The 11520-nt window shown below is 33.3% G+C and overlaps 1 protein-coding gene across 7 annotated transcripts; it reads right to left on the bottom strand.

Annotated features, from left to right (window-relative positions):
* Positions 1–4069: 4069 nt before the first annotated feature.
* On the bottom strand, positions 4070–11042 carry LOC102665674 (uncharacterized). Of its 7 annotated transcripts, XM_041017130.1 has the most exons (6): positions 10774–11042; positions 10590–10661; positions 9292–9506; positions 9107–9173; positions 8571–8671; positions 4070–4475 (listed from the first exon to the last, which is right to left on the bottom strand). In XM_041017130.1, exons 3-6 carry the CDS (start codon positions 9397–9399, stop codon positions 4254–4256), a joined length of 498 nt encoding a protein of 165 aa, XP_040873064.1. In that variant the 5' UTR covers positions 9400–9506; positions 10590–10661; positions 10774–11042; the 3' UTR covers positions 4070–4253. The 7 variants fall into 7 exon arrangements, 2 of the variants coding, with proteins under 2 accessions (XP_040873064.1, XP_040873065.1); XM_041017131.1 differs by lacking the exon at positions 10590–10661 and having other exon boundaries at positions 10774–10952; XR_005892275.1 differs by lacking the exons at positions 9107–9173; positions 10590–10661 and having other exon boundaries at positions 10774–10948.
* Between the last annotated feature and the right edge of the window lie 478 nt (positions 11043–11520).

The raw sequence follows: 11520 nt of genomic DNA, 5'->3' as shown, positions 1-11520 counted from the left end.
CAACCTTTAATCGAGTGTGCATGACTTCAAAATTATGTATTTCCCTTTTTATGTTTTTTTTATGTATTTTCCCTTTTTTATGTTTTTATTTTTTTGGGATCGACAAGGTTGTTGCCCTTGCTCTTACGTATCCTCAGGTGCGATGAGGAAATAAGACCTACGTAGTTCTTTAAGTCTGAAAGTTTTGTGTGTTACATTGATTTTATGTTTTTTGAAAGATAGATTTTAGCCCCGAACAAAAGTCGTTTAAGGCGTTGGACCTTGAAATGATGTTTTAAACTTTGAAAAGCGGAGAGAATCGTTAAGGTGTTGGACCTTGAAACGACCTCTTGATTTTTTATGAGAGGAGAGAATCGTTAAGGCATTGGACCTTTAAACGATCTCTTGATTTTTTTATGAAATGAAGAAGTTTATGAGTTGGTTTTATTTTTGTTTTTGTTTATTAAACTTCAATTCCTTTTTTTAAAGATAACTTGTGACGCTAATGATCAGTTAAAACTTACTTTACAAAAGAAAATCGATTATCGATGATCGAAGAAGGAGATGAAGATGCACAAAACAATAAAGGGGATCCCTAAGGGTCCATAAATCAAATTCAAATCCTTAAAAACAAATACTAACTGGATGAAGAATGAAGAACGAACGAAGAACGATCGAAGAACAATGTAGAAATTGATTACAGTCGCGATTCAACGACATTTTTTCTTCTTCTTTTCTCTTTTTTCTTCTCAATTCTGGACCTCTGGACCATGGGACCTCTTTCCTTCAGCCCCCTCACACCTATTTAGAGCATATGAGGGGTGGAGGTTGCACAGCAGCTCACCAAGGCGAGTTGGTTGCTTTCTCCAGAAGTAACCTTGCTTGCCCAGGTGACCTCAGCTTGCCCAGGCGAGCCAGTTACTTTAGCCTTAAGCTTTCTAGTGGCCCAGGCAAGCCAGAGGCTAGCCTGGATGAGCCAGGGGCCTGAAAAAGTCACCAAATGACCATTTTGCCCTCCCTTTTGGGAATTTTCCATATTCTTTTCCTAAATGTCGAAAAACCATACAGATTGTGTGGTAATTGGTGTTAAGAAGCTCAATTCGGTTGGCAAGAATCCAAATGTTTGCAAATGATCGTCCCCGGATGAAATTAGAGTATGACAGTATGCATGCGTGAGAGCACGAAGAGAAACATGACGACGCAATAAATTAATACCGAACTGACATAACAACACGACAAACACAGGAAAGACGCACACAATCATGACACCATAAAGATATGCATGGCTATATCAAGGAAAAAAACATAATGTGTTTGTTCCGTGCCCCTATTTTAGGAACCTAATGGGAGGGACTAAAGGTTTGCTACTTAGTGATTACTCCCAAAAGTGGTCGCACATATCTTTCACAGGTTTCTAGAGATATCATCCACTTTGATGTCAAAACATTGTGGTGCTAGGGACTACCAGTGACAACGTATCATCAAAGAGAAAAACTCAGATGAGGCTTCACTGTCATCAAGCGAGTCGGAGACTCAGCATGACCACAAATCAACCTCCACCGTGTGTGCAAAAGTGTACGTGTCATGTGTGCATAAACAAATATTTATAAACATGCATGAAATAAGTAAACAACCACACCAAATACAAAAGCATCAAAAGAGTTATATGAACACAAGAAGTCAGATTTGAAAAACAATGCTTAAATACCACCATGCTATTTGAAACCTAGGAAGAGAAAGAGAGATAAATGTATATATGATAGGTAGCATAACATGACATGGAGATATACAAAGTAATATCAAATTTTAATTGAGTATTTGTGATGTTTATGTGTCTATATATAATGATCCAAAATTATTATTTTATCTATTTTATTATTTTCTCATATATTATTTTTGTACTATATATAGTTATATATTTTTTATTTAAAAAAATATTAAATATATATTAAAAAAATTATTATTTTTATGCATGCAAAATTTTTTGTTTACTGAATTATATGTTTCTTGGCCCTCCTTCAGTTGAATAAAGTGCAGGGTAATGAGTGTGAGTATAAATATATAGATACCCAATGAATGTGAGATGAGAATTAAAGTTGTTACTCACACTAAAGTGGGGTCTATGAGTGTTTAGAGAGAAAGTAGGATTTCAATTCAATATTATTCGTGCTGCTAATGACCATATATATACATAAGAATGAAACTGAATTCTAGTAACAATATGCAATTTGTTTCATCTAGGATAAATAAATAAGAATGTTTTCTAATTATCTACAATACATTTGAACTTTCATTCATCTATTGTTATCTCCAACTCAAATAAATTCAAATTGTTTATATGCATTGATACGCTCTGCAAGATGTAGTTGCCCTTGACAATGTGCATATTGGTGTTGTTAAGTATTTGAATTTTGCAGCTGATAGTGATTTGGTCAGGATGTCAGCAATTTGATCCTTGGTGGAGATATGTGAGACTATGAGTTTTCCAGCTTGAACCTGTTCATGCACAAAATGATAGTCCAAGGATACATGCTTTATTCGTGAGTGCAACACTAGATTTTAGCTCATCAAGTAGGTGGCACCGACATTATCACATAGAATGATGGGAGACAAACTAAGTCTCACTTGGAGCTCTAAGAGTATGTTGTGAAGCCACATGACCTTTGTTATTGCGGTCACAACAACTCTAAATTCAACTTATGTTGATGATCGACCAATGATGCATTGTTTCCTGGAAAGCTAAGAGATAGTGTTACCTCCAAAGAAAACAATGTAAGCTGAGATTGGGGTTCTATCATTTGCATTACCCCCCCCCCCCCCCCCCGCTCATCTGCATTGGTATAGGCAATCAATTTTAGTGAGATGGGTTTCTTAATGATGATGTCAAGGTTGATGGTTGATTTGAGGTATCAGAGAAGCCTTTTAAGGTGTTGGAGAAGAAGGTTGGTTGGTTTGTGCATGAACTAGGCGAGTTTATTAACGGCAAAGGAGAGATTAGGTCAAATGAGATTTAAGTATTGTAAAGCCTCAATAATTTGATGATATTGGGTTGCATCGATGGTTGGTGTTCCATTATGTAACTTGAGACTTGGTGTTGTGGATAGGGTGTGGAAGATGGTTTGGAATCTGCCATGTCAAAACACTCAAGGATACCTCTTTTCATCAAGAGGTTTGAATTTTTGAAAAATGGAAAAGACATTTGATTTATTATTGATTGGATACAACTAAATATATTTTGAGATATTGATGCAAGCTCCATTGGAGCTTGTAGGCCTAGGATCTTCTTCATCAATGGATTCCTTTGCTTCTTGGAAGATGAATGGCAGCGGAATGAAGAAAGGAAGAGAGAGAGGAGACGCAACTTCAAGGAGAAGATGAGTCTAGAAGAAGCTCACCACCATAGGAGGCCATGGATAAGAGCTTGGAGGAAGAAGGAGATGAATGAAGGGAGAGGAAGAGAAGAGCACGAAATTTTGTGCTCTAAATGAGCTCTGAAATCTGAATTTTAATATTCAAATGATCAAAGTTGAAAAAAATGCACACACATGACCTCTATTTATAGCCTAAGTGTCACAAAAAATTGGAGGGAAATTCAAATTTCACTTGAATTTGAAATTGAATTTGTGGAGCCAAACTTTGGAGCCAAAATTTCACTAATTATGATTAGTGAATTTTAGTTATGGTTCAGCCCACTAATCCAAGATCAATTCCAAGATTCTCCACTAAGTGTGCTTAGGTGTCATGAGGCATGAAAAGCGTGAAGAACATGCACAAAGTGTGACTATATGATGTGGCAATGGGGTGTAGTAAGCAAATGCTCACCTCCCCCTCTAAAATTTAATTGATTTGGGCTTCTACCAATTCAATTAAATTTATTTCCAACCACACACATCAAATATCCACTTAGAGCATGTGAAATTACAAAACTACCCCTAATACAAAAACTAGTCTAGGTGCCCTAAAATACAAGGGCTGAAAAATCCTATATTTCTAGGGTACCCTACCTACATTATGGAGCCCTAAATACAAGGCCCAAAAATAATGAAACCTTAATCTAATATTTACAAAGATAAGCGGACTCGTACTTAGCCCATGGGCCTGAAATCTACCCTAAGGCTCATAAGAACCCTAGGGTCTTCTCTTGCATCTCTGGCCCAATCTACTTGGAGTTTTTCTATCCAATGCCCTTGCGGGGTAGGATTGCATCAGATATGATCAACTAAAACTAGATAATACTAGATAAAGAGAATGGCAATTTGTGACTATTTACACTACTACACGAGATGCAAGGTGTGGTGGTGCTCAACCTTTTTTGATGATGAAAAGCTAGATGTCTTAGAATATACTAAGATGGATGCCCCAAGATGTGATGCCATGATTAATTTATGAGGTAGTGAGGTCGTGATGTATGTTGTTGGTGCATTGGTTGGATGGGGCATGTGGTAATGGCCATCCCTTTGCGGCCCTTTGAGTATTGAAACCCTTGTCTTCAGATCCTTCACCAAAAAATGATTAGATAAAAATTCAATAGAGACATGATTAGTTTTACATAATAATGAAAAAAATAATAAATTTTTGGAAACAATGGGTACATATAAAATTTTTGGGAGTGAAAGTTTATGTGTGAGTTTTAAGAGTTGATTTACCATTGTAAGTGATGGGGAGAGCATATCCATCACCAACAAAGAGGTGATCATTGCCATGATATGTTTGTGTGAGGTGGAGGTTATCAAGATGATTGGTGATGTGATGGGTTGCTCCTAAGTCCATTATCCGACACTAGTGGTTGAATAAAGGTGTATGTTTGGCATGGTGAGCAGAGGGACCCATGTTTCACTTAGGTGGATATGGATAGCCATGGAGTTTATAACAAACCTCGGCTATAAGTTTTTAAAAAATTATGCTATAAGTTTTTAGGAAGTTATGCTATAAGTTTTAGGAAGTTATGAACCATATGAAGAAGACAAAGAAGAAGCAAGGGAAATTGATCCTCGAGCTGGACTTGGAGAAGGCCTATAACATGCACTACTAGAAAAAGGGCTTTTTACGACGGTTAATAAGTGCTTTTAACGACGGTTCTAAACCGTCGTTGTCTATAACGTCGTTAAAACCAAATTGTTTTTTACGACGGTTATTTTAAAAACCGTCTTTGAAAGTAAGAATCATTCAAAGACGGTTATTAGCTAATAACCGTCTTTGAATGCTATGTCTGCGTTGACATTCAAAGACGGTTATTAGATAATAACTGCCTTTGAATGTTATGTCTGCGTTGACATTCAAAGACGGTTTTTAACTAATAACCGTCTTTGAATGATGCTTCTTCTTTGACATTCAAAGACGGTTATTAGCTAATAACCGCCTTTGAATGCTGCTTCTTCTTTGACATTCAAAGACGGTTATTAGTAAATAACCGTCTTTGAAAAGCAATTTTAGAATTGATGCTTCTTAACACCAAATGTTTTATATATTTTTTTACTCTTTTTCTTAACCGTATAAAAATTAAGTACTCATTTAATTATTTTTTTTCCTTATGAGACATAGGTCATATCCAAGCAAGTGGGAGTATTAAGCAGCTAAAATTATAATATATAAAAATAATGTTCTTCACAGTTGGAGGGATCAATGCCAGATTTGGCTACAATGATATAAGAATCCATAAACAAAGTTCATTTATGTAAAATATGTATGAAATAAGAGCATTATAATATACTCTGACAAATAATGCATTCCAACAAAGTACTTGAAATGCCAAGACATAATAGAAGAATAATATATAAAAATAATGTTCTTCACAGTTGGAAGGATCAATGCCAGATTTGGCTACAATGATATAAGAATCCATAAACAAAGTTCATTTATGTAAAATATGTATGAAATAAGAGCATTATAATATACTCTGACAAATAATGCATTCCAACAAAGTACTTGAAATGCCAAGATATAATAGAAGAATATGATACTCTATGTTAACAAACAATAGCTGCAATCAGTGACTAATTAACTAACATTACTATGTCATTATCTAAAATGAATAAATAGAAGTTTGAATGCAGTACAATAACCCTGGGATAAGGGGGAAAATATATATTCTAATTAAGTAACATTACTATGTTATATAATCCATCTTTCTCTCTCTTTTCCATCTAAACTTATATAAATTATAAACATAAATATTTCTCTCTTGTTTCATCAAGTCTTCTCTCTCTTAAAAAGAGTCTTAAATATTTTTCTTTCACAGTATTTTTACTTTTTTATTTTTATAATAAATAAAGGAGAAATTCAATTATTTTTATTAAAAGTTTAATATCTATTTAATAACAATATAAAAATAATTTTATATCAATCTCAAATTAACGTTTAAATTAATGTAAATTGTTATTTTAAAAATTAACAAACATTCATGTACTACTACAAAGATAATATATACATCTAGTTTCTTAGGTATTTTTGGTTTTGTTCTAATTTTAATTGGAGAGTAGTATCAAAAATTTCTAAACAACAAAATCATTGTAATATAGCCACAATCAAACATGAAATCTATAAAAATTTTGATATTGAATCTCATCCCTATTGAGGAATGAGGACAGAGTATAGCTGAATGTACAGGTTAGGCAAGAAGCTGAATCTACAAAAAGTTTAGTTTTCAATAATTGCTTAGTCACAAGCTGAAACAATTAATGGAGGAAAGAAGATTGGTGATTCTGACAAACAACTCATGGGAATAGGCAAGACTAATAAGAAGAATAATAAGCAATATTAGTTAAAGAAAAAAAATTCATCAAGTCATGTACAATATTAATAAAATGTCAATAAATTATAAATATTTTTTAAATGTTACTAAAGATTTTTAACAATATTTTTATTAAGTGTTTGAAAGAAAGATATAAAATTAATTATACCACTTGTAATTATTTTTATCAAACTCAAGATGTCCCCCACAAACAAGATACTCTTCCCTCTAAGTTTTCTTAAGAAGTCTTGACCATTGAATCTGTACGTACACACCCAAGTTCATTTATAAGTCCAAGATGGGTCCATTTCAAGAACTAAATTTAAACAGGCTTTGCACACTGCCTCATTTTTTTTTAATAAGCCAAATATTTTATAAAAACAGGCTTTGCACACAGGCAGTGATACAGAGCAATTGCCTCATTATTGTTGCTTCAATAAGGTCCACCTGTGGTGTACTCACGTAAAAATAAAAATAGAAAGGTAGTGATACAGAGCAACTTCCTTTATTGATATTTTTAATTTTTTTCTCATATATACACAAGCATCCTACAGAGAGGCCTTTACTTATATTTTGTTTTTTTATTTTGTTTTTAATTTCTTAAAAAAATTATGAAAAATTTTATTTATTTAATTATTAAATAAATATTTTTAGTTTTATTTAATATGTTATATATAATTTTATATGATATGTTACTGCACTGCCCTCAACTTACATTGGCTACATTATAGTTAAAAGATTAACTACTTTCACTATATTCAACTCCTGCTAATATGCAAATATAATCTAACGTGTTGTTTAATGTATGAAATTAAATATTTACTCTCTAAATTTTGTATTCTAATTTATAATATAAGATTGATTATTGTTATAAAATTAAATTAAACTTAAAATACTTAACGAAAAGGTGAATAGCTTGTGGTGGCTATTTAATAAAGCTTATTGTGGGTTCAGAACTGACTTATTGACTCCCATTTCTATTGGAGTTGAAAGTTGATAACAGAAAGAATATAAACTTGGAGTTGAAAGTTGAAACGTGAGGATAATTTAACAAAAACTAGGAGTTAGATTTGAAAATTTGCCAATTAATTTAAGCCCTCTGCCTTAAGAAAGTACCGAATTGAAAAAAATCTAATAATAATAAGTAGTTAGAGGAATTCTGGCCATTCATCTTTGAAGGTATTTGCCACTATGATGGTAAGTGGTTAACAAATTTAATAAGGATAAATTCCATAAATCATCAAAGTAAAGTTTTAATTTTAATTAAATAACAATATAAAAAATTATCTAATAACTATATCTAATTTTTGTTCATTAATTACTATAAAAAAGCTCAAGTATAATATTTTTAAAATGTAATTTTATATATCTAGAAATGTATTTATCTGCACGTGACTAATTACATTGCTTGATTCATAATATCACATGATGGAAATTACATTAAGATTCGACGAATTATTATGAATGATTGCAGAGACTTAAAACTTATTTGCAAATAAGTAGTATTCTTAGTGCTATTCTTCAATCAAATTTAACTTTAAAGATCTAGCTATTATAATTATTAAGGATGCTATAGTGCCGCAGAATGCCACTAGAGTGAAGTGCAACACCATGGCAGTGCATATAGCGGCCAGGGGAAGTTACAAACTACTATGCAGCTATAGGTCGCTATTGGCAAGTCTAGATAGTACTTAAAATAATCACAAGCAATCACATAAAAAATTAAAAATGTCATTAAAAGTCATTGATTTTATGATTGACAGCTCATCTGGGTGCTAAAAATGGAAACATAATCAACTACCAGGAGGAACATAAAACCTTTCATCAACCATCATAATATTGATGTAAAAAGGGAGCATACCTCCCAAAGCCACACTGATTGGGTCATTATGCCCACCACCAAAAGTTTCCAAGTCACTTGCAAATACAATATTTCCATCATAGGCCTCCCCAAGTCCTTCACTGGAAAGTACAAAAGTGAAAACAAATAAAGCCTATAAAGCAAATAATAAAATGTATTAAATTCTTTTAATCAATATCATTAATATGTAACCACATTGATATGTAACCGAGAAGAACAAATGTCGATGTTTTATGTTTAATCTACACTAAAATGAATGATATATTTTTATATAGAAATCTCAGTGAGGGAAGGTGCAGGACAATTAGTCACTGCATTACATGTGTGCGTAAATATCCAATTTACTTTTCTGAAAATACCAACGGCATCATTTAATCTTTAAAAATTTAATATTAAATTAATTAAACTAAATTACAATTTTGTTCTCCTAAAATTCTTAATCCACAATTTTGATCCCTTATTTTTATTTTTGTTAAAATATAAGAAAATGAAAGAAATAAATATATGCAGAATAAAAAATTGTACCAAAATTGTACCAAAATTGGAACAAAAAATGAGAGAAATATTCCGCATCTTCATCATCATATTCATATGCTCAATCCCCTGTAGTACTAAACACAGCTCCCTTAAACAAACTCAAATATCAAGCATTGTACTATTCAGGTCAAAAGCAATTCAACAAACTGAACAATGAAAAATTAAGAGCTCAATATGCCTCAACCTGGCCATAGTTTAAAACTCCAACGGAGGGGTTCAACTCGATGTTCCCAAAACGCTGCAGTTCACCTTTGGAAAAGGATCCACCTCGTGTGCATTTCATGATATACATATAATCAGTGGGTTGAAGCCCAAACCCAAGGTTGTCTCTTCAAGACAAATGACACGGCCTTTCTACCATAGTATTTGCCAGTCTCTTCATCCACTTTCTTCATGGAACTGCAAGAGCTTAAAATTCACAATCAAGCACCATATTGGCATATTACAGTTCATACTATGATCTTGATTTGAACAAAGTAACAATAACAAGTAGTTCATGTTTTTCACTTACAAAAAAAGAAAATCAGCTGGAAAAAAAAAGAGTATTACTTTGGCTAAAATATAACTCTGTCCCTCATCTAAATCTCGTTTCCGTGTAGTTTTATAAGTTTAAAAATTTTCACTTTGGTTTCTTAAATTAGTAGATAAGCTAAGTGGTTCTTCCATCAATTTAACTCACTAATTTGGTCAACTTGATGACATATACATGGGAAACTAGGGGGATGTCATTTCAGATGGGTATTTGCCATGTCAATTAAAATTAACATTGTTAGTGCAAAAAATAGACAAAAGGACCATTTTGGTCTGACAAGATATTTTACGGAACCAAGATAAAACTTTTTAAATTTAACAGACCAAACTGAAACCAAAACTTGCACAAGTAGTATTTTACTTCCTTTGTGTTAGGACTCATCTCACTATATTCTGAATTCAGGGACCTCAACTAGCGTGATGCAAAATGTAAAATTCCTAATTTGGGTTAAAGAATATGATGCCTGAAATTTTGAAGCGTGAAAAATTGAGGGCACAAATGAGTCAATGAGTACACTCAAAATCCACAATTTTCACATACATATACTTTATAAATTGGCCTCTAATAGAAACACAGAACTCAAAGAAGTTACAAATTTTGAAACCGCCGAACGAATTTACGAGTACCAAGCAACAACAAGTAAATCCAAATAAAAGGTGACAAAGGAAACAAGGAAATAGAAGAAGCTAACAGAGAGCTGACGTGGAAATCTGAGGTTTTGGGGAGAGTTTGAAGAAAGAGCTTAATCTCTTGGCTAACATGATCAAACAACAAATGTGTCGTATTACTGCAGGACACTGTCGGTATCGTGCGGTTTCGCCAGTTATCAAAACGACCCGCGAGAAATTGCGATGTTGTGTCGTATATCGATGGTAAAATCAAAATTTGGAGATAGTATTTGGGAACGAAAATGGAGTGAAAGCTCAATTTGTGAAAAACCCTAAACTTACAAGGTTGAGATTGGTGAAAAAGCTACGACACTATCTGCTCTCGTGTGCATTTCAGCTAATTCAATCGTCTCACTGTTTCATTCCAGTTTCCAAGTCATTATTACAATCAAACAACGGAAGCATAAAAAAACAAGAAACTAAATAAAATAAAAAGAAAAGAAATAAGAAGGAAGGAAGGAAGGACCTGTAGGAATCAGAAGACAGAGTGGCAGAAGGCCTGAGAGGAGAGGCGGCTTCCAGAACATTCTGCGAAGTGAGAGGAAACTGCTTTCGAAGCTGCAAAGGGAAAACAGATTAGGCTAGGAAAAAAGAAGGTAGTAAGAGAGTCAGCGAGAAATGAAAAGACCTTGAGAATGAGAAGGTTCGCATAGAAATGAATAAAATAATTAAAAATTAACATCAAAGGCGGTTTATAAAAAACCGTTGTTAACAGCATAATATAGTTGGCATTTATTATGAAAATGCCACCGCGCCATTTAGTACATCAGTTTTTTTTATAACCGATGTAGATATTGCGACGTGAAAAGCAGTTTTTCTAGTAGTGACGGTGGGATTGGAATTTTTTGAAACAGACTATTAGATTGTTTCAATTTTCCAAGGCCATTACACCATTTATCATGTGTGGTATCTCCTCTACGAGTATACCTCTTCTTTTGGAATGGTGGTAGGACTGAGAGTTTCAATCCCATTAGAGTTCTTAGGCAAGGCAACCGCCCCCTATCCCCTTACTTGTTTATCTTTTATATGGAGAGGCTCAATTATCAATCAAGAGGTTGCTACAGGTCGTTGGAAACTACTTCAAATTACTAAAAGAAGACTGGTCTTGAGTCATCTATTTTTTGCGGACGATGCCCTCCTTTTTATGAAGATAGATATCTCCCAGGCGAGGGTTGTAGCTAATGTTTTGGCTTATTTTTTAACTTTATCAAGT

The sequence above is a fragment of the Glycine max genome, chromosome 7 (genome assembly GCF_000004515.6).
Source record: "Glycine max cultivar Williams 82 chromosome 7, Glycine_max_v4.0, whole genome shotgun sequence".
NCBI lineage: Eukaryota > Viridiplantae > Streptophyta > Magnoliopsida > Fabales > Fabaceae > Glycine > Glycine max.
Note: the sequence above shows the minus strand (reverse complement) of the source record. Positions and strands in the feature narration are given on the sequence as shown.